Here is a 22,451-nt window from a genome sequence, read left to right as displayed (position 1 = left end):
GTTCGTCACTCGGTTCCTGAAGGACGCCCAGGTGCTCCGCAGACCGACTGCAGACGCTGGCACCCCTGTCCCCACGTGCACTCGGGGCGGGACAGACGCCGGTGTCCGAGCTGCTGGCGCAGAAAGAGGGGTCAGGCGTGGGTGTGACTCACTCACTGTTCCGTCGTTTTCCACGCGGACCCGTGTGAACCCCCTGCTCAGGAGGCGTCCCGGGCCGCTCTGTGACATGACGAGGCGCCGCAGTGCTTTAAAGCAGCGAGAGTTGGTGAGCGTTTATTGGGTGGCGTGCCTTCAAAAGGCAGGGTTCGTGACCTGAAACGGGGTGGTTGCCAGTGATTTTCCTAAAATGGCTTCAGCCTCAAACCTGTTTCTGTTTTTAGCTGGCAAGACCGAGTAGAAATGAAATTTTAATAAGACAGAACGAGGCTCGTTTTCGTCTGAGGTTGAACTTCGTGGGAGCGTTTCCCGCGCCCTAAGCGAGCGGCGTGCGTGCCCGGGGAGAACTGACGAGTCGGCGCCGCGCAGGAGCGGGGCCCGCAGCCCGTGACAGTGCGGCGGCCGCTGGGGGGCGCAACGCGCAGACGCGGCGGCCGCGGACCGGGTGCCCCTGCCCCCGGGCGAGCAGCCGTCAGAGCGTCCAGACGCCCTGCGGGAGGCGGGTCCTGGAGGGGGTGGGGTGGGCGCCCCCCTGGTGGGCGCTGCCTGCGGGCCGCTGTGCGGGGTTCAGACCGCAGGCGTGCGTGTGCGCGCAGCCCCCTCGTTGCCTGCGCGTTCTCATTCCCGCTCCCGGGCGGGGCGGCGTCTGCTCAGAGAAGGGACGTGGTTAATGCTGGGCCGGCTCCCGGCTGCTGGGGTTGGACTTGAACCCAGGCCTTTTGATCCCTAACACTGGAAGGGACCCAGGCATCGCGGGTCCGTGTGCTGTCCCGCCTGTGGCCGCGTCCGCGCGCAGAGGCTGCCGGGACTGTCCCCGCTGCCGAGTGGCCGGCGGCTCCCGCAGGTCCTGCGGCTGGTGCCAGAGGCTGGCGCGCTCTCGGGCAGGGAGGGCTGAATGCCTGCTTGTTTGCAGGCTGTGGGCTTGTGTGGGGCCATTCATCTGCCCAGACCGGCCGAGGGCAGCCCGGGCCGCTGACGGGCAGTCGCCCCCCTCAGGCTCCTGGGTTTCTCAGCCGGCCTTTCTCCCGGGGCGGGGGGGGGGCCTGCGAAGGAGCTAACGTGTCTCCCCGTTCTTTCTGAACCCCTACCAAGGTCAGGGATGCCTCCTTGAAGTTTCCGGAAAGGGACCATAACTGATGGGTTGTGCTTGATCTAGGCAAGCTGTTTATGTGTATATATATACATATGTATATACGCATATACATTTGTATATGGGTGTGTGTGTGTGTATATATATACATTTTTTTTTGCTAAGAAAAACTCTCATGGTCTCCGTGCAGCAGGAGTTCAGACCTGACAGCGGGCGTGGCGTGTCTGCCCCGTGGTGTGCGGGGCACCCCTGGGCGTCTGGGAGCCGGGGACCCCGAGAGAACAGGGCTGGCCCCCTCCTGTTTGTGTGTGGCGGGGGACCTCAGCCCACCTGTGCGTCTCGCACACGGGGCAGGCGATGCGGCCGGTCTGGGCTTCCTCGGAGCACCGGGCGGGGTCCAGGAGAGACCCCAAAAGAAACAAGTAGAAGCTCTATTATCGTCTTTAAAGAAAACTCACATCTGTGTTGAGACTCACATGCCATCCATCCTTTTAAAGTCACATGCAGCACCCTTTACTCATTCAAAGTGTGGGTTCGGGGATACACTCCTGTGTGTGCGCCCCGAGGCCGGGTCCCCCTCCCCCCGGTTCTCGAGCTCCCCTTGAGAGGGGAGCTCCCCTTGTTCGTCCTCCCCTTGGGGGGGGGACTCTGTGCTCCCCGCCCCTCCCCTCGGCAGGCAGCGCCCGTCTACTCTCGGCCCCTGCAATGCGTCAGTTCTGGGACGTCTCACGTGGATGAAAGCGTGGCCGGCTTCTCGCACGTCGCACGCAGCAGCCGGGGCGGGTCCTGTTCGGCGTGTGTCGGCTCTTCGTTTGGCGGCTGCGTCGGACCCGTAATGTGTGTGTGTGTGTGGGGGGGGGCAGGCACTGTTTGCCCGTGTGCCTGCTGGTGGCAGTGGGCTGCCTCCGCTCCTCTGGCCTCACTGATACCCCTGCGTGGACGCTGCCGCGCCGGTGTCGGCGTGGGCGCGCGGCGTCTGTCCTGGGCACCCCGGGGAGTGTGTGCGGAGTGAAGAGGCGGCTCCGGTGAGCTGAGGAGCAGGAACGGCTCCGGGAAGCAGACCTGATGTGTCGTCGCCAGGTGACACCGGAGGGCGTCCATCCGCGCCGGCGGAGGGCAGCAGGCAGGTCGTCCGCACGCTGGACGGTCCGTGGCCGTGTGCGCGGTCGCTGCCCTCGGGGGCTGGCCTGCTCCCTGCGTGGTGTCTGGGGGCGGTTCCCAGGCGGGCGGCGCGGCGCTGTCCCCAGAGGCCCACACCCCGTCCCCGTCTTGGGTGCCGTAGCCCTCCCGCACGTTTCTCCCGGTGGCACAGCGGCTGTGGAACCCCAGGCCTCGCATCTGTGTTCCGGGCAGGAAGCGGGGAAGCGAGGGCCAGGGGCGTACGAGCCTCTCCCATCGGACAGGGAGGACCCGCGTGCACAGACCCCGCCCGGACATCCCCAGGAGGAGGGTGTGGGCGGCTCGCTCGCTGGGTGTCTGCCACTTGGTTACTTTGTTACCATCTCTCATTGGTTAAATGTGCTCCGGGAGGGTGAGACTATGGAACGAAACCGGTAAGTCTTTGAAGAGTGGTGTTTGTCCTTTCTGCGCTCTGCGCTCCGTCTTCAGACAGAACGGGGCAGCCGGAGCCTCCTGACAGGCATCGCGGGTCCGTGTGCTGTCCCGCCTGTGGCCGCGTCCGCGCGCAGAGGCTGCCGGGACTGTCCCCGCTGCCGAGTGGCTGGCGGCTCCCGCAGGTCCTGCGGCTGGTGCCAGAGGCTGGCGCGCTCTCGGGCAGGGAGGGCTGAATGCCTGCTTGTTTGCAGGCTGTGGGCTTGTGTGGGGCCATTCATCTGCCCAGACCGGCCGAGGGCAGCCCGGGCCGCTGACGGGCAGTCGCCCCCCTCAGGCTCCTGGGTTTCTCAGCCGGCCTTTCTCCCGGGGCGGGGGGGGGCCTGCGAAGGAGCTAACGTGTCTCCCCGTTCTTTCTGAACAGCATCCAGCACGTGTACGGCGCCCAGCACCCCCCCTTTGACCCGCTGTTACACGGCACGTGAGTGAAGCCTCGCTCTCCGGCGAGGGGGGGGGCCGGGCCGGCGGCTCTGGCGGCCTCTGGCGTTCCGGGGGGGGGGAGGGCGTGGTTGCTGGGTCAGCACACGTGTGTCCAGCACTGGCTGGTGGGAGACACTGCTGGCCTTGTCCGGCGCGCCCCCTGTGCATAGACAGACGTGGGAGCCACGGCTCGGAGCGGGGCTGCCTGTGCAGGGCACACGGGGCTGGAGCCCCCTGCTGGCGCGCCTCACCCGGCGCCTGGATGCAGGGGATTCATCTCCCTCGCTCTGCACGGCGCCTTGCTCGGCTGCCCGAGGCCTGCTCGGCCCTGTGTCCGGCTCCCCGCCAGGGGCAGGCGGGCGGGGGGGGGGCAGGGTGGCCCTGCCCCAGAAGTTACAGACACAGAGCGGCCGATGTCGCCTGCAGTCGCACAGCGGGGGTCTCGTATCCCCGTCTGTACCCCCAAAGGTCATGCTCCGTGGGTGGTCTCTGCCCCCACCCCCAGCGCTGCCTCGGGCGGAGGGTGGGGACACTGTGACGAGAGAAGGCGGGTCCTGGCCAGGCGAGGTCAGGGGTCAGCCGGGTGCCCTCTGTCCCAGGGGGAGCCGCATGGCGGGGGGCCCTCCCCTCCGTGTCCCCAGGGCCTTCCCGGCCGGGTGAGCCGCGCCCGCTTTCTCCCCGCCCTCCCGGCTCCCGTGACGCCGCAAACCACACTCCTCTCCCCGGGGGTCCCCCTCTGGCGTCCGCCCGGTGAGACCGCCTGTGCTTTTTGCAGCTTGCTCAAGGCCGCGCCCAAGGCGCCCCCCACGCCCGTGAAGGCCAAGAGGGTCAGCACCTTCCAGGAGTTCGAGAGCAACACCAGCGACGCCTGGGACGCCGGCGAGGATGACGACGGGCTGCTGGCCATGGCGGCCGAGAGCCTGGACTCCGAGGTGGTCATGGAGACGGCCCGCCGCGTGCTGCGCAGCCACAGCCAGCGGCAGGAGCAGCTCAAGCGGCAGGAGCCCCCGCCCGTCCCCGGAGGGGACCTGCGGCTGGTGAAGTCCGTCAGCGAGAGCCACACGGCCTGTCCCGCAGGTGGGCGGGCACTCGGGCTGGGTGCGGTTCGCAGAGGGAGACGGCCCCTCTGCTGGGGACGGCGTGGCCCCGCCCTGACGACCCTGAGGGCCCTGAGGGCCCTCACCCCGGTGGCCCCGGGCCTTCCCAGGCGGGAGGAGCCACCGTGCTCCTCTCCGGGGGCTGGAGTCTGGGACTGAGCACCGGCACCGAGAGCTCTCGGGAGGACCCCCCCTCCCCCCCCGGGCCCAGGCGGCCGGCTCCTCATGGGCCTCCTGTGGCGGGGAGCAGAGGGGGGCGGCGTGGATGTCCCCGTGCTACCCACCCACAGGGACGGGGAGACCCGGCCCCCGCTCTCCCTGTTCCCCCGGGGACGGTGCTGCCCTCCCCGATCTGCTACCCCACCTTAGAGGGGCCCGGGCGTGTGCTCTGCTCAAGGGCGAGCGGGTCCTTCCGTGGTATGGTGGCGACTCCGGGGTGGTCGCTACGACGACAGAAATGACGTCCGGCAGGTTCGGTTCCGAAACCCAGCGTGGCCGCCCTTCCTGTGGAGGCCTGCGGCGTGGCCGCCCGTGGGTGCTACGGGGGGGGGGGGAGGAGCCAGAGCCGGGGGAAGGGGCGGCACTGCTCTCTCCTCTGGGCCCACTTCTGCAGGCGTTTTGGGAGGCTGGTCTGGGGCAGACTCTGCCCGGAGGCTGTGGTCTCGTGTCCAAGGGCCCCTGTCGGTGTAATGAGCTGGGGAGGCAGGAGCGGGTGCTGTCCGCCTGCCGCCCAGCAGCAGCTGCCACCCGTGGGTGGGGGCCCACTTCCTCCGTGGGGTTTGTTCCTTCTCGTTTCTGGGAGTTTATTTTTCACTCCATTTTAAATTTCAGTTTGAAGGTGGGACGGCTCCATGGGGTTTAGCCCTGGGCCTCTTGCTGTGGGGTCTTTTGTGGGTCCTGGTGGCTCTTTGTCCAGTGACCTGGGAGCCTTCGGCCCTTCCCCTGGGCTGTCCCCAGTCCTGGGCTGCTGACCCCGGGCCCGGGGCGAGGGCTGGGCAAGTGGGCACTCGGCCCCCACCCCTGCCCCCGCCCTGCGGTGGGGTTTGGTTTTCTCTGCTTCCCCGTGGAGCTCGGGGGTGTTGGGGGGGCTCAGTCAGGCGTTGGGGTCTTGGGCTCTGGGGACGGTGGGTTTGGGCCTCGCCACGTCCTGGTCCCTGGCGGGCCCGGGCCTGCGCCTCTGTCCACGGCGCCTTCCTGCACTGCGCTCCCATCACGGCGCCCACCGGGGCTTTCCTCCGACCCACTCAGGACCCTCCTCCCAGCCCCACTCCGGCAGGCCTGACAGGGCCACCCCCGCCGCTGCCCAGCCTGGAGGTGGTCTGCAGTCACTTGGCTGTCACCGTCCTGCTTTTACCTGGGGCGTGTCCGTGTCACTGGTGAATGACACCCCGCTGGTAGAAGGGAGGGTGGCCATCACAGGTGTTGGCGCGTTTCACTTTACTGCCCCCGAAGCCAGGGCCGCGCCGCTCACTCGGGGAGCCAGGGCCGGCGCGGCCCCCCGTGGGGAGCATGGCCGTCCGGAGGCCGTGCGGCCGCCCTCACCCCGTTCCCTCTCCCTCTGCAGAAGGTGCCGGCAGCACCGTCCCGCTGCAGCGGTCCCAGTCCCTCCCCCACTCCCCGATGGCCGCACCAGGCGGGCCGTGCGACCCCAGCACCCTCAGCAGCTCGGCGCTGAGTGAGAGGGAGGCCTCCCGGCTGGACAAGTTCAGGCAGCTGCTCGCCGGCCCCAACACCGACCTGGGTAAGTGCCGGGGGTGGAGGGCTGTCTGTGGCCCTTTCCTGCCTGTCTTCCCTGGGGAGGTTCCCGTTCAGACGGGTCGTGTCAATGTGCTTCCAACGCCGTCGGACCGCGTAGCTCCTGCTCCTCCTTCCCGGGGCCCTGGCGGTGCCCTCCTGGCTTCGCAGAGCCGCCCTGGGCGAGCCGGTGCGGCCGGGCAGGCGGACGGCTCGCTGTTCGGTGCACGCCGACACAGCTCTGCGGACTGGCAGGCCGCTGCCAAGCATGCCCCTCTAGCCGGGGTCTCCCAGTGGGCTGGAGGGCGGCGGGCTGTGGGTGCTGCAGGCTGTGGGTGCTGCCCGCAGGCGCCGCTGTGGAGCCCATGGGCCACGAGACCCGTGGGGACGCTCGGGGGCACCAGCTCGGGTGTGTCTGCTGGGGCGCCGCACGGGCCCGAGGGCCTGCAGCTACGAGTCTCCTCTCTGTGGCGTGCACGCCGTGAGGGGCATTCCGCTGGGCACTGCAGCGTCCAGGGTGGCTGCCGACGCCCTCACAGGTCGGGCGGGGCTGGGGGGAGGCAGTGCCAGAGGGGAGCTCTGGGGGCTGGGTGTCCGGGGCCGGCAGCGCCCTGCTCAGCCAGCAGGTGGCGCACGAGGCCCGTGGACGTGGCAGAGCCCCTCCCTCGGGGGCAGCACAGGGCGGCCCTGCAGCTGTGAGGTGCTGCTCCGGCACCGGGGTCCCTTCTCCCCCACACCGCCCAGCCCCTCCCCGGCTCGTCCCAGGTGCCTGTGCCCGCGGGTGGCCCGGGCACGCGTGGCCCGAACCTTCGGATTCTGACGCAGCCCGGGGCTCCCAGGGGAGCGGTGGGAGCGGGCCGTCCGCCCAGACTCACCCTCGCTGCGCCTGCGCACCTCCGTCCCCCGCCTGTGCCGCGCACGCCCTGTGTGCCCTCGTCCCCGGCCTGTCCCCTGCCCCCGGCCGTGCCGCTGGGTGCCTCCGAGGACCGGACGTTCTCTCCGCACGGTCACAGCGGCGGCAGAGCCGGGGCGCGCCCGGCCGGCACCGAGTTCACGCGCTGACCGCCGTCCCCGTCCCCGTCCCCGTCCCCGTCCCCGCTGAGGCCCTGCCCCTCGCCCTGCCGGCCGCCGGTTGCAGCCTCGCCGCTCTCTCGTGCTGCTGTGCCCCGTGCGGGGACGCGAGGGTCTGCCTGTGGGGGTGCGGTGAGGACGGACCACGCTGGCGAGGGCGGGACAGCGGGGGTGGGGGGGGCTTCCGGGGACTGGAGCCGCAGGGCGGGCGTGGGGGTGGGGAGGAGTCCGGTGGGCAGTACTGCGCACGGGCCGTGGGCCGTGGGAATGCGGTTCCCGAGGTCGGGGGAAGCGTCCCCCCGGCTGCCGAGAGGGAAGAGGACGCTGGATCGCGTAGGGAGTGGAGGGCGCCCGGGCGTCACCGTTGCCCCGAGGCACCGGGACTGCCGACGCGGTGCCAGGAGAGGCCTTGGCTTTGGTTTTGAGCCGACTCCTGGGATACTGACACCGAGTGAGAGCTTTCCGGAGAAATCGCAGTGTGTGTTTAACTTGGTCCTAAAGGGAAAAGTTCATTCACATTTGCCTCGAATGCTTAAAAAATGAGTGTCGTTTTGTCATTACAACATGCTCTGAAAAGTGAGATAAGGATATCTTTAAAAAAAAAGTTATTTATTTTTAGAGAGGGGAAGGGAGGGAGACAGACAGGGAGAGAAACATCAGTGTGTGGTTGCCTCTCGTGCGCCCCCTACTGGGGAACCTGGCCCGCAACCAGGCACGTGCCCTGACTGGGAATCGAACCTGCAGCCCTTTGGTTCTCAGGCCTGCGCTCCGTCCACGGAGACACACCAGCCGGGGCTGAGGATATCTTTTAAACCCATCCTCCTCCACGTGTCACCTCACCCATGTAGTTCCAGAAGAATCCCCACGTGATAGGTAGCGGGTGGGAAACCACAGTCGCCAGTCACCCTGCCACCGCAAGTCTCAGCGTGTTGGGGACGGGCGCGGGGCGGGGACAAGAGGGTGGGCTTTGGGTCCCTTTGGGCGCGGCCACGCGTCGCCGTTCGCTAGCAGAGTGGCCTTGGTTTTGGTTTTCAATCGTTCGGCGTCAGCTGCCTCGCGTGTGAGTGGGGTCGCGGTGCTCGCCTCCGGGTTGCCCCGGAAGCGCATGAGGTGGCGCCGCAGTGCGCCCGGCACCCGGTGGGTGGGCGGCCGTGCTGGCGAGGTGTGCCCCACCCCTGCCAGCCCCCGGGACCCCCACAGCGAGTTTTCACAGAGGCGGCGCGGACGTGGGTGTGACTTGTGCCTCGTGGTTCCCCAGCCAGCGTTACGTCGTGAGCCTCTCCCGTGTCTCCAGTCTTCGTGACCATCACTCCTAATGGCTGTGTGTTTTCAGAACGATCTTTACTTAAAATTGTTATTAAAACTGTATATCTGTCTGAATCAACACTTAATTTATATGCTTAATCAAAGTCGCGGCGTGGCTAATGGTGTCAGAAACGCAGTGTGAGTGGCACTAGGGGAAACGCCCCTCGGTGCTCGGGGCTGGGGGGCCGGTGGGGGGCAGGGGGGCTTCTCACGTGAAGGTTGGGGGCGGGTGATGCCCAGTTCCGCTTTTGTTTACTGGGTTTTTTTCATTGAAAAAGCTACATTATGCAGTGTTTAAAAACTCGAGTGGCCCCTGAGGGCTTGCATAACAACACTCCAGCTCTCCTCTCTGTTCAGAGGTGCTCTGTGTCAGGTGGCTGGGGGCGGGGGGTGGCACAGGAGATGGAGAGCGTGGGGGGCTCGTGCGGCGAGTGTTCTGAGCCTCCAGAGGTGGACCTGCTGGTGACCAGAGGTGCTGTGGGGGAAGGGCTGTCCACGGGGGCCCTGAGGGCTGGGGCTGGGCCTTGGGAATGGGTCCACCCTCCAAGACACAACAGATGGGGGGAGAAAGGGCAGGACTGGACGCGGGCGGGACTGAGAGCTGTGGGAGGGGACACCGGCCGTGCGGGGAGGGGCTGGAGGTTGGGGGGCGGGCCTCAGCTGGCCGGAAGGAGAGACCCCGGGGACCCACTTGGCTGGCACAGCGCCCCTTTCTCCCCGTGCCGACCTCCTCGGGGAGCTCGCTGCTTCTGCCTCCGTTTTGCCTTAAAACACGTCGTTGGAGTGAGTGCGGCCTAGCAGGCCTCGTGGGGGACGGGGGGCCTCGGGGGGTCAGCTTGATAGTCGTGTGCATGATTGAGTCGTCCGCTGAACGTGCAAGTTCCAAAAGAAACGTTTTTTCCCCGTCACCAGGAATCTCTTGCAGGGGCCTTTCTTCTGTGGGGTCCGCTCTCTGGTCCCGTCCCAGCTATGGTGGTGGGTGGTGGTGGGTGCGGCGCCCCGCCCCCCTCGGTTACCTGACTGCTCAGAGCAGGCCCCCTCCCCCCGCCCCCCAGCACACAGAAGAGCCAGCAGGGCCTCGGCCCCACCCCTCGGCGCTCTCCCCCGAGACACTGGGAGCGGAGCAGAGATGCGGAGAAATTTGTTTTCTCCGTTGCGATGAATTATGTAACACCTCCTTGCCAGAAGAGATTACAGCGAGTTGTTTCAAATAAAAACCGTCCTCACATATTAAATATGCAATATGAAAAGTCATTTCTGAAACAGGAGCTCGTCTGGGCCGAGAGACACTTCGGCGTTCTTTCTCCGTCGAGCAGCGAGTCGCGGGCCCTCTCCTGCGGTTGAACGTTCTTCCGCCCGCGGGCGCTCCGTGACCGCGCCGTGTCCTTTGTCGGGGGGGTGTCCCTGGTCGGGGGGTGTCCCTCGTCGTATTCGGCCACCCCTCTTGCTCCGCGGTTGACGTCCCCCACGCTGCCTCAAACATCCTGGTGCCCACACGCCCGTGTTTGAGGCTGGGCCGGGTTTTCTTTCCCCGTGTGCTGGGCGCCGTCTGTGTCTGTGCGGTTGGTATTCGGCGCCCGTTTCTCTGGGCCGGTGTTGGGGCGTGTGTTCTGACCGGTGTGGGCTTGAGGACTCTGCCCCTTGTGGCGCTGCAGGGAGGCAGGCGGGGCCCAGCGATGGGCACCGCCCCGTCGCACGGCGGCCCGCGCTTCTCTCCCGGGGCCACCGGAGGGGCCGGGGTGAGGACAGTGACGGAGGAGTGTCCCCCGGGCCTGCCCTGCCGTGGTCTGCGCGGTTGCCACCGCTGAGATCAGGAAACTGGGCAGCACACTGTGCCTCCGCCGGGCCGGTCGCCAGCTTCGCGGCGGTCGCCGTGTGCCTCTGTGGCGCCTCCGGGCAGCCCGTGTGCCCACCCGCGTGCCCGCTGGTGTCCTCACACACACCCGGGCTGGGCCGAGTGGGTGCGGGCGTGGCACCCGAGAAGGGGCCTGTGGTGGGCATGCGACCGCCAGGGGGTCGCCGGGGAGGACCCGCTGCAGAGGGTGGGCGTGGAGGCCGGACTGGCCGGGGCTGGCGGTGCTTGTGGGGGCTGGGGGACCTCGGGACGGGGGCACAGCTGGGAGGAAGGGCTCTGCGGCAGCTGGTGGTCCCGCCGGGGCCCCGTGGGGTCCTCAGGCAGTCACAGGGGTGACGGTCCGTCTGAGTGAGGTGGCAGGTGGTGGCCCTCACAGGGTCCCTGGTGGAGAGGAGGAGGGGAGCCCGGCTTGGGGGGCGGCGGGCCCCAGGCTGCCCTGGGGACACAGTGTGTCACCCCCCCCCCCACCGGCTCCCTGGGTGATGGATGTGCCTCTGGAGAGCGGGGCAGGGGCGAGGAGGCTCCTCGGGCAGCGGACTGGGCGCCGTCCTCCTGCAGGCGGGTGTCGGCGCCGGGCGCCGGCGGGCCTGGCGTCGTGTCCAGTCTCCTGCGTGGGCCCCGAGTGCGCCTTTGTTCCGTTCAGGAGACGCAGGGCCGTCTGCGGTTGAGGAAATTTTAATGAAGCACCTAACAGAGCTATTATTCATTTTCGAAACAAGTTGCTGCGGTTGCCATGGCGATATTAGGCCTCCTGTTTCGCGTTTGTGCTCGCAGCCAGTTCCCGTCCGGGGCTGACGGGGGAGCTGCCGGCCCGCGGGCCCGGCGCCGGGGAGGAGTCCTCCGGCTCCGCCGGGCTCCATCACTCAAGGAATTTACGTCTCGGGAACACAAAGCTTATAAATCTAGTTTATCATATCTATCATTTAATTGTTCGTGCGAGCCAGCTCTCCGTGTAGCGATTTACAGTAATCTCGGTGAAATAACAGTTTCGTGCCGCGGGATGAGTGATGCGGGCGCAGAAGTTGTCGAGCGCCCCGGAACCATTGTGCTCGGCGTCCCGGGCTCCTGCGCTGGGGGGGCCGGGAGGGGGGTGGGCGCGCGGGGCCGCCGGTGTCCAGGCTTCCTGGAGGACCGGGTGCCTCGCTGCGGCGACACTGCAGCCGCCGCCGCCACAGGGCGGGCCGGCAGGGTGTCCCTGGGGGCTCAGGGGGGCGGGGGTGCCGGCCCGGGGAGGGAGGGGGTGCTGCGGCTGACGCCGAGGCGCTTCCCAGATAGGCAGCTGTCAGGGGACGAGGGCCGGGGTTGTCCGCCGCGGGGTGTGGCAGCCAGGTCCGCCGGGCAGGGCGCCCGGTGCTCCTCCGCCCGTCTGCACGGCTCGTGTACGTGGCGTGTGGTGGCGTGTGCTTCCCCACGGCGGGGTCGGCCCCCCAGAGCTGCTGCGACTCGCAGTGAGAGCGGTCCTGGGGGCGTCGCTGCTGCTGTGGGCGGTGGTCACCGGGCGCGGCGCCCTGGCCGCCGGGCCTGAGCTCAGGCCTGTGCACGAGGCGTGGACGGAGGGCCCCAGACTGGGTCTCAGGCCCTCCTCTGGGAAAGGGGCCTGGGAACTGCCCCCAGGGGGCGGGGCGGGAGACTGGCCCCCGGGGAGACGTCCCCGGCCCGGCCTGGGCCTGGCGGCCTCTCCTCCCGCGCCACTCGGGCTGCCCCGTTCCACGTCCCGTTCTGCTGGGTAGAAGGCGCGAACCGCTTCTACCCAGAGTGCAGCGGGGGTCACCGTCGAGCCCGTGCCCCTTTGTGCCTGTGTGAGCTTGTTGCCGCAGCTGCTCCCGCCCTCGCCCTGTCAGACCAGACTGTCCCCGCGCCCTGTGCTCCATCCTCCTCTCCGCCTCTGTCGGGCCGCCCGGCGGAGACCCGTGTCATCTCTGCCGCCCATTGAAGTGGCTCCGGCTGCTCCCCCGGCTCCCCCTTCCCGGCGGCACAGGCAGGAGGGGATCAAACGCCGGCGGCTCTCGCTTGACGGGAGCGGCCGCCTGCCGCTCCCGGGCCAGAGATCAGACCCCGGCGTTTAACGTCCCCGAAACCGGACTCCTAATTGCTCGCTCAGCCCGCGCTGCACCAGACTCAGGAGCCCGCTGCTCAGGCTGCTGACTGCTAGCCGCACACGGAAACAGGCGCTAGAACGTGGAAGACCCGGCCGGCGCGGCGGGACAGCGCGGTGCTGGCGCGGCGGGTGAATCGCAGCCGGCGACGGCCCCGGCCCCCTCCTCGCCCGGCACAGTGTGTCCTCCCCACCCGTGTGCTGGGCTGTGCTGTCGGGGGCCCGGGAGGCCCGCCCCCTCGTGCCCCCGCGGGGCCCTGGCACGGTTCCCAGTTACGCCCCGCTGTCCCCCTGGCGCAGGGTGGCGTGTGGGCGCCCCTGCCTGCGCGGAGCGCGGGCTGGACTCCCGCAAACCCACGGAGCCTGTGCCGCGTGCTTGTCACTTCATAGGTGGGGGGTTGCTGCTGCCGCCGGTTCCCTCTCGTCACCTGGCCTGCAGGGCCGTGAGGCCGGGGTGCGGGTGCCGCCCTGTGCTTGGGGGGCCCTGGGCGTGGTGCAGACTGACCGAGCCCGGGTGCAGCTTGTGCTGGCAGGAGCGGGCGTGGGCGCCGGGGAAGGAAGGGGTGAGCGCCGCGGTGTGGGGAGGCGGCGTGGGCGCAGGCGGGGAGGCAGGGCAGGGCCCCTGGGTCGGGTCGGGTCGGGGGCCAGCAGTGGATGGGGAGTCGCCCCCCCCCACCCCGGGTGGAGGCTCTGGCACGACGCAGCCGGTCGGACCGGGGGCCAGCAGCGGCTTGTGGTCAGCTGGCCCCGTCCCTGGGTGTCTCCCTCGAGCCTCCTCTGGGCGCTCACGTGGGAGGCCATGCGCCATGCTGCCTTGCCTTCGCCGTCGCACTGCAGCTCGGCTGGGAGTGACCCAGCCCATCCCCGACGAGCCCGTCCTCGGGCCTTCTCCGGGCCGTGTCCAGCTCCTCCTCTGCAGCTCCCTCAGCCACGGGTGGCGTCCGGGGGCTCCTCCAGGGGGAGGGGTGTGGGCCAGGGAGCCAGTGCGTGGGGACAGGGAACCGGAAGGGGTGGGGTCACCCTCAGGGTCCTGGCCAGACACGCGGCTGTGGCGGAAAGCTCTTCCAGCGGCCGCTGGGGGAGCTGTCCCCGCTGACCCCGGAGCATCGCAGCGTCAGAGGGGCCGTGCCTGCCGCCCCGCCTCGTCGCCGACGCCGCCCGGGAATGGAGCGACCTGCTGCCAGGTGCTGCTCTCTGAGGCCGCCCCACTGCCCCACCTCCCCGAGGGGGCGGGGCTGAGTCCCAGCGCAGGTGTGTGTGTGCTTTTCGGCTCGGGAACTGGCGGCGGCCAGGATCTGTCTCCAGCGGGTCCTCCGGGAAGCACAGAAGCGAAGTCAAGCCTCTCCTCGGCGCGAAAGGACTTAGAGTTCTAACGTGCAGCCACCTGTCCTTTATTAAACGCCACGCGACAGCGGCTGCGGCTTGACGGCGTCGGGGGGCAACGCAGCCAGGAGCCCGTCCCAGACCCGCCTTCCGGGGGGCAGCCGGGGGGATATACGTGGCGTCTAGAGACTCCTTATCCGAGACTCTGGGACTTCTGCGTCGGTGGGCTCGGCCACTGAAGGCTGCGACCCGGTGGCTGTCGGTGTGTTTGTGGTGGAGCTGAGTGACTCCACGCAGGGGCCCTTGGTCCTCGAGGGGAAACCCTGGCCCCGCCCTCCCAGCCCTGGGCGGCCACGGCCTGCCTTCCGCCCCCGCAGACGTGCCTCTTCCGGGCGTTTGCGCGCGCGGGTCCACCACGCACGGCAGAGTGGAAGGGGGGAACCTCGTGCAGGGGCTAAGTCGGGGAAGAGGCGTTGAGGGGGGACAGAGAGGAGCAGAGAAGGGAGTGGGGCTGAGGAGGGAGCCTCGGGAGGCGGCCGGCCCCCGGGGAGCTCGCCTGCCCCGGGTGGTGCTGGGGACGCCTGGGGAGCAGGCGCAGACGTGACCTGGGAGTCGCAGGGGGACGGGTGACGTTGAGATCTCAGCGCTGTTGGGGCGCGGGGGGACTCCTCTCGGGTGCCGAGGACGCCGGCGTCTGGGGTTTCTGCCCTGCAGGCTCCTCTGGGCTCGTCTGCGGGGGGGGGCCCCCTGCCCCGGGGCCCCGGGGGGGACGCCCGCTCGGGGGAGCTGCTCACTGTGTGTAACCCTCTCTCCCGTCTCTCCCCGCCCACAGAGGAGCTGCGGCGGCTGAGCTGGTCCGGGATCCCGAAGCCGGTCCGTCCCATCACCTGGAAGCTCCTCTCGGTGAGTGTCCTGTCAGCCTCGCCCCCGCTGCCCCCGCTGGCCCTGCCCACCATCCTCCTGCAGGGGTCCTGTCCCCCTCGTCCAGTCTGTCCTCCCTCGGGGGTCCGTCCTCCCACGGGGGCGGCCCCTGGGTCTGGCCGGGACGTGGCCGGCCTACTGCGGTGACACTGGCCTGTGCCGGGCCGAGGTGGCGCTTCCCTCGCTGCTGGGCTTCGGCCCGCTCCCCTGTGCCCTGGCTGCCCTGCCGCAGTCAGCCGGGCAGGGTTCTGTTGTCACAGGCCGGGGAGCAGGGTGGGGGTCCTGCCCCTCGTCCCCCACTCAGCAGGAGCGTGTCTAGGGCACGACCCTCAGCCAGGACCCCCGCCGGCGCGGGGTCGCAGGCCGTCCCGGAGCTCGGCGGGGCGGGGCTCTCCCAGCCGGGTGCTCCCTGCTCCGAGGGTCCCCGGACGCCTCCTCTGCCGGCCCGGGCGCTTCAGCAGACTGGGGTCTCGGGGCGGTCTGCGGTGTCAGGGTGAGTGTGGGTGGCACTGTGCCGTGGCACGGGCTCCGCTGAGTGCTGCCGGGCCGGGCAGGGACCGGGCAGTGACCTGTGGCGGCTCCGGGGTGCCCCCTGGGTCTGCTCTCCCACCTGGGTGCGTGTCCGCGTCTCCTGAGGCGCTTGGGAGACACTGATGCCCAGGCCCCTGCGGGCGCCCCGGCTGGGGACTCGGGCTCCACGGGGGCGGGGCGGGGCACACGCCGGCCTGCTGGGGTGCGGGTCCGTGGGCGGGACTCGCCGAGAGCCATCTGAGGCTGCGCGTGCCCTGTGTGACGTGCAGGATCAGTGTGTGTGTCGCTCGCTAATCCGGCAATTACGGTCCCCGAGGTCCTGTCACTTAGGATTCGCCGCGTCCCTGGATGTGTGTCATTTGCATAATTTCCAGCCTTGCCTAGTTATCTGCAGGCCTCACCTTGCCTCGTGCTCCCCGCGTGTGCTCCCCGCGCGTGTGCTCCCCGTGTGTGTGCTCCATGCGTGTGCTCCACGCGTGTGCTCTCTGCGTGTGCTCCCGCATGTGTGCTCCCCGCGTGTGCTCCCCGCGTGTGCTCCCGCGTGTGTGCTCCCCGCGTGTGCTCCCGCGTGTGTGCCCCCGCGTGTGTGCTCCCCGTGCGTGTGCTCCCCGCGTGTGCTCCCGCGTGTGCTCCCCGTGTGTGTGCTCCCGCGTGTGTGCTCCCCGCGTGTGCTCCCGTGCGTGTGCTCCCGCGTGCGTGTGCCCCCGCGTGTGCTCCACGCGTGTGTGCTCCCCGTGGGAACGGCAGCAGCAGGAGGGTGCGCGGCGGGGGGGCTCCGTGGCTGGTGCCCTCGGGACCTGGCTGCCTCGGCGAGTGTCCGTCTGCAAGATCGTTGAGGTTTGGGGAGTGCGGGGAGTTTTTGCGTCCTGTGCTGCCCCTCGGAGCCCTTGGGCGTCGCTGCCCGTGGGCAGTGGGGGCGGCCCAGCAGCGCCGTGCGCCTGCCCACCACTGAGCTGGGACGTCAGGCCCGGTGCCGAGCAGGCCACGCTGCGCTGTGCGCTCCGTGAGGGCGTGGGACCCTCCCCGGGGCGCCGGCTCCGTCTCTCCCGGCCCCCCGGCTTCTTCTCCACCTTAGACGCCAACCCCGACCCGGACGTGTGCGCCGACCACTGCTCGAGGGGTTGGGCCTGGACAGGGAGGTGGGTGGGGCCTCGAGTGCCCCCTGGGGCTCCGGCAAGTGTGGGAAAGGAGGCCGGTGCGGCCTGTGTCCACCCGCAGGTGCCCGTCCTTGGCATTCCTGCGTCCGGGGTGCGTGTGTGCATGTTTGCACGTGTGTCTGTGTGGCTCACAGCACGCGCGGGACCTGCTCCTGTGGACTGTGCACGGAGCCTCGGCCCCGAGCCCCGGGTCGGCCCGGCCCCCCGCTCGGGATCTGAGGCGGCGCGGGCCTGCCCCTTGTCCGTCGCTGGGGCCTGGGGCAGAGCGGCCCCCTTCTCGGTGCTCAGCTGGTGCCTCCGGCCCCGAGGGCCGAGAGAGGCGTGACCTGGGGCGGCCCTTCTGCGAGCACCGAGCCTGGGGCTGGATGGCGCCGTCGTCACGGCGGGCGCAGCCGGTGCCCGGGCCCCCACACGCCGTCTCCGAAGACACCTCTGGCCTGAAGAGGGCGCGGCTCCCTGGGTTCCCGCTGGCCCCGCCGGGACTGGGCACCCCGTGCAGGGCAGGGTGGGGGGCCCGGGGGAGGGCTCTGCGAGCAGCGCAGGTGCGGCGGGCCTTCCCTGCAAGGGCTGTGCACAAGCGCAGAGCGTTCGCCTGCGTGAGTGGCTCCCGCGGTCGGGGGTCCCCCAGCCCCGCAGCTCCGCCCCTGTCGTGCACAGCGGCCAGGTCCCAGCAAGGCTTCGCTGCCAGAGTGGGCGGTGGCGGCCCCTGGAGCACCTGCTGCTGACCGGGAGGCGTGGTCAGGGTTGGAAGTGAGATGCGGTGGGGAGGAAGCTTTATTAGGCCCCTGGTGGCCGGGGCTGAGCACAAACACTGAGCGACCGGGGCTCTGGGCCAGTCGGGGCGGCCCCGAGACCCGTCAGTGGGGACACGTGTCAGCAGGGAGAGGAGCCGCGGGAGGACAGCGTGTGTGGCAGGGCTCCCGTGCAGCACCTGTGCAGGCGCCTCCCAGGCGAAGACACACAGCCACGCCCACTCGTGTTCTGGGACACGCAGGCAAACCTGCTTCTAACACGGGCCACTGCGGGCCCGGCAGGATGGCTGCAGTGGAAAAGCCGGACAATGCCGAGTGTTTGCGGGGTGTAGGACGGGGGACGCTCCCAGGCCCTTGCCACAGGAGTGTCACTGCCCTGGGCGGCCTCTGTCAGAGGTGTGTGCGCGCCTCTCGCAGGTGTGGGCTGCTCGCAGCGAGCCCGAGGTGCCGTCCAGGGCGGGTGCGGGCCGTGAATGGCGAGAACTGCCGGCGGCCCTGGCGGCCCCGACCGGCAGGCGGGGTTTCGTTCGTGCGGACGGACACTCCTGCTCTGCGCTGCGGGATGAGCGAGCCCTCGGGTGGAGGGCTGAGTTCAGTGCGGCGGCCAGGGGACACGGGTGGTCGTGTGCACGGCCGTGAAGACCTTGGCATCCTGCATGGGACGGGGGCGGGGCCCGTGCAGGGGAGGGGCTTGTCCTGGGGTCCTGCGGAGGTGGGCAGGGAGTGTGGGCGCTGCCCGTCAGTCCGACACCTGCGCAGGTCGGGGGTCCTCGCACGGCCCACCGCCGCGCCTGTCTGGGGCCGTGCGGCCTCCCCACCGCTGCCCGGCCCCCTGTGCCGTGTGAGACGCGCTCGCTCTGACCACACGTCCACCCTGTTTGCGTGTCTCCTCCTCAGGGCTACCTTCCCGCCAACGTGGACCGCAGACCGGCCACTCTGCAGAGGAAGCAGGAGGAGTACTTCGCCTTCGTGGCGCACTACTACGACTCCAGGAACGACGCGGCCCACCAGCACACGTACAGACAGGTGGGCGCCCTCGCTCCCTGCACCTGGCGCCCGGGCGTCCCCTTGGCGTGGCTCGCGGGTCCCCGGTGGGGCCGCAGGCCTGCGTCTGCTGATTCCACCAGTGACCTCGACAGCACGCAGCTGAGCTGGGATTCCCCGCAGGCCCAGGGTCTGCTGCTGGAGCGGCCGCTGGGGACGTCCGGTCCTCCGTGGCTCCGCGGGACGTGGGAACTCGGAGCGGCTCGCGCTGCCAGGCAGCAGGGGCGCGGTTCTTGGCAGTAGCGGTAGCGCAGCCTCGGCTTCTGAGGGGAACTGCTGCCTTTCCCGAGGTCCGGGTGGAACGTTTCCTTTCGGAAACCCCGCCCCCAGGGAAGGAGCTCGCCCGGCCTGCTGCCCCGCCCCGCCCCGGGGAGAAGATCCGGGGACAGCCCCCCCTGCTGGGCGACCCCTGCTCCTGTGCCGGGATGGGTTCCGGGGAGCGCCCTCCGCACCGCGGGGTGCGGGGGAGCCTGGCTCTCTGCAGAGGGGGGCTCGAGGCCCGAGTGAGGACGGGGGGGGGGGCGGGGGCCAGGAACCCGCGTCCCTGCCCGCCAGGGCCCCCTGCTGCTGGCACGCCGCCGCACGGAGTGTCCCCTGTCACTCCCAGGCGCCCCACAGCACAGGCCAAGGGCACTGCCGCTCGGTCCCTCGGGACACGGACGGGAGACCGACCGGGCCGGGGCTGGCCTAGGGCAGGGTCAGCTTCCGCGCTCCGGCCTCCCGCCGCACTGGCGGGGAAGCGGGGTCGGCTCCGGTGTTGAACCTGCTGCCGATTCCTCCCGCTGCCGCCTCGAAGCCGTGTTCCCGGGGTGCTCCGGTGTGCTGGCCCCCAGACCCTGGGACCGTGCCCTCACGGGGCAGCCCCACGCCCTCCCCCCGTGCCGCCCCGGCCGCTCACGTCCAGGCCCTCCCGAGGACTAGATCGGACCCTGTTCACTTGAGACGCAGCACCACGTGCCAGAGCCGGGCCGCGCGCGGGCTTTCGCGCTGTGGACGCGCCTGCGTGAGGACGCGCAGGTCTCCCCTGGGCCCGCGGGCTGTCTCCCTGGGCGCGGGGGCGTGAGGCCAGCTCTGGCCCTGATGGCTCATCGGCTGCTTCTCGCCCCGCACACGTATTCCTCCGCCGGGTGGGGACTTTATTACAACTCTAGTGCCCAGTGGAGGTTTTCAAATGCTCCGGAAAAAGTGCCCCGGGTCCCCCAAGGACTTGGTGACGGGGAGGAGGAGTGGCCGGGGCCTGGGAAGACGCTGGCACCGCTGGAAACGTGGGCGCTGCCGCTGCCCTCGAGACGCTCCCGTGTCCGGGGCTGGAAATCTGCGTTGCTGGTCGCTGCGGACTGTGTCACCCTGCAGCGGAGGGCGGGCCCTGTTCGCGCCCACGCAGCAGCCGCCCACCGCGCCGTGGGGCGTGTCGGCCGGCCTTCGGGCCCCGCAGAAGGCGCGCTCGGGGACAGGCTGTGTCTCAGGGAGCAGGTTCCGGCCAGCGCCAGCGCACTGTCGTTGAGTGTCGCCGTTTTAATCGTAATGCTCGAAGCGATATTTGTCATTTTTCGTCTCTTCCTCCTCCACCTCCAGATCCACATAGACATCCCGCGGATGCATCCGGAAGCGTTAATACTGCAACCCAAAGTGACGGAGGTAAGGGCGGTGCGGAGGCGCCCGTGGGGCGGTGGGTGTGTGGAGGCGCTTCCCCTGCAGCAGACGTGGGCACGCCAATGACAGCGCCACCCCTGCGCGTGAGACGGCCTGACTGTGTCGGGCCGAGGCCTGCGGAACCGCGGCTGCAGCGCTTGGACGCGCAGATGCACTCCCGGGCGCACCCGACCCTGAAACTGGCTGCACTGCAAGGCTGCTCTGCGTCCTCACCCTCTCCCGGCGCCCCGCCCGCTCTCCCGGCGTCCCGCCCCCTCTCCTGGAGCCCCGCCCGCTCTCCCGGCGCCCCGCCCCCTCTCCTGGAGCCCCGCCCCTCTCCCGGCGCCCCGCCCCCTCTCCTGACTTATCTCTGTGACTCTCCCGGACCCTGCTGACTCCGATGCGTGCCTGTGGTGCCGTGTGATGCGTGCGTGCACGTGACGCGGAGAGGACGATGACCTGGGGCTGCGTGGTCCCTGCAGGTGGTTGGTTTTTCTCTCTCGGCCTTATTTTCTGCGATTCGGCCATCTTCCTGTTTGTGGAGCAGCCCCCTTCCCCGCCCTCTTCCCGCAGCCTTGCTCCTGCTGCTGGGCTTCGGGGTCCCGAGTCTGGGGTTTGTCCCGGGGACCGGACCGCCTGGAGCCCGGGTGGACGTTTACGCCGCAGACCGACCAGAGGTTCCCCAGGGCTCTGACGGGGGGCCACGTGCCTGCTGGGTGGGAGTCCGGGGTCAGCGTGTGCCCGCCCGCGGGGCACGGAGTCCCGGCGCGTGACGCCCGCGCCAGTCCTTGATGTCGCCAGCGCGGTCCCCCGCGAGTCTCCGCCGGGGGTTCCCCGCGCTCATTTCCGTTCTCCTGACGGCGGACGCAGGCGCACGCCGCGTCACGTGCTCCCGCACTCCCGCCGCGGGCCGTCTCCTGGGAGACGCGGGCCCCTGACTGTCTCTTGCCTGTCTCGTGGGCCCTGATCGGCTGTGTTGGGGATTGCGCGCTTTCACCAGCCGTGCGCTGCAGGCAGCGTCTCCCGCCCGCGGCTGGTCGCTCCCTGGCTCCTCGGTGGCTCTCGGGGTCAGCAGTCTTCCCCCGCGCGTCCCTCGTTTGCCCGCATCCCTCCTGCGGGCTGCGCGGGCTGTGCTCAGGCGGCTCTCCTGCTCGCGCAGGTCGCGGGGCCGCCCTCTCCTGTTCCACCCGAAGGGCCGACCCGTAGCCCCTCGTCCCGGGGTTTAATTGGTCCCTGCGCATCAGCTGTGCGGGGTGGGGGAGGTGGGGACTCGACTTGCTCGCCTGTCCGCGACCCAGCGTCACGGGGCAGGGGCGTCCCGGCCCCGCATGTGCGTGGCTCATCCTCGCACAGACCTGGTCTTGTGCTCTCCCTCCTCCCCGCGCCTTCCCCAGGGCCACGCCCTGCTGACCGACTCCTCCTCCTGGACAGTGGAGCCTTCCTTCTCCGCAGGGCGTCCACGGCCACCCCTTCCTCTCCACCGTGAGGGTGTGGTCGCAGGCCTTTGCCCCCCCACCCCGCGGACGTCCTGGGGGTCAGAGGCCCGCGTCTGCCGGTCTGCGGCCCCGGTCTGTCTGACTGGTGATTGGGTTGTGCCGAGTCTGTCGGTGGGTGTGGGAGAATCCGGGTCTTTATGGACTTTGGTCTCCGTGTTCACCGGCTCGCCGGTTCTCCGCTTCGAGGCCGCTTCTAATGCCTTTCAGTGAAGTGTTGGGATTTGCCGTGTAGAAGTTCTTGTATGTTAGGTGTCTTCTTCGTTATCATACATTTTGTTGTTGTTATAAATGGTGTCTCTTAGGAACTGGATTTCTTCCTGTCTAAAGTGTTTGGTTTTTGTCTCAATTGCTGCAGTAAGTGCACTTCTGCACGTCGGCGTCTCTTGTCTGTGCACTTGGTGTGTTGGAAAGTCCAGCGTTAGTAGAGAGCACAGGCCGTCGACAGGGCAGGGGGAGGAAATCGGTTTTCTGCGGAGCCAGTCACTCCCAGACGGTTCTCCTCGACTGTCCCCTCCCACTGCAGCGGGGCAGCCCAGCGCCAGGGCAGACAGGCATCCGGCACACGCACGTGGGGCTCTGCAGCTGGCCGAGTGGGCGAGGGGGAGCGGGGCGCAGCCTCGTGGGGGGACGTGCAGCCGTGAGGAGGGGCCTGGGGAAGAGTGTGGGAACGCTGGCCCGGTGTTAGCCAGGAGGCGAACTCAGGTGTCGTCTCTGCGTGTGGGGGCGGCGTGGCCTCGGACAGGTGATGCCGAGAGCGCACCCGCGCTGCTGGGCTCGCACACACCTCGGTTCCCGCCTCGGGTGTGAGCTGAGGCTGTGGACTGGTTGCTCCTCTGCTTGGTGCCCACCTCATGGTGCAAGCTGGTTGCATAGCTCCCTGCATCACGCTTGTATCCCCCCAGCAGCTCTGGCGAGGCCCGTGGAGAGTGCCTGCCCTCCCTTTGGAGGTGGCGCCCTGAGGTGGTGCTCGCCCTCCTGCTTGGGCCCTGCCGGCTGGCCCAGAACCAGATGCGAGCTCTTAGTCCGTTGTGCGTGTGCACGCGCGCACGTCTGACTGTGTACATGTGTGCGAGGTTGCGAGAGTGTGTGCGAGGGTGTGTGCACAGCGCACACGTGTGCGTATGCTTGTGTGCATCGTGTGTGTGTGGCCTGGGTGGTGGG

At 69.3% G+C, this 22,451-nt stretch overlaps 1 protein-coding gene across 3 annotated transcripts in view; it reads left to right on the top strand.

Moving 5' to 3' along the window:
• TBC1D22A (TBC1 domain family member 22A) overlaps window positions 1-22,451 on the top strand; it is a 78,787-nt gene that overhangs the window by 17,067 nt on the left and 39,269 nt on the right. For all 3 annotated transcript variants that reach the window (XM_045834919.1, XM_045834918.1, XM_045834920.1), the window contains exons 2-7: window positions 3,222-3,278; window positions 4,053-4,354; window positions 5,939-6,115; window positions 14,590-14,660; window positions 18,016-18,144; window positions 19,738-19,800. In XM_045834919.1, coding sequence (XP_045690875.1) covers window positions 4,183-4,354; window positions 5,939-6,115; window positions 14,590-14,660; window positions 18,016-18,144; window positions 19,738-19,800 — 612 coding nt within the window. In that variant the 5' untranslated portion in view covers window positions 3,222-3,278; window positions 4,053-4,182. The remainder of the gene's footprint in view (window positions 1-3,221; window positions 3,279-4,052; window positions 4,355-5,938; window positions 6,116-14,589; window positions 14,661-18,015; window positions 18,145-19,737; window positions 19,801-22,451) is intronic.

This window comes from Phyllostomus hastatus, unplaced genomic scaffold (genome assembly GCF_019186645.2).
Source record: "Phyllostomus hastatus isolate PE091 unplaced genomic scaffold, TTU_PhHast_1.1 phas_contig_198, whole genome shotgun sequence".
Taxonomy (NCBI): Eukaryota; Metazoa; Chordata; class Mammalia; order Chiroptera; family Phyllostomidae; genus Phyllostomus; species Phyllostomus hastatus.
This window is presented reverse-complemented; position numbering and strand designations above follow the sequence as displayed.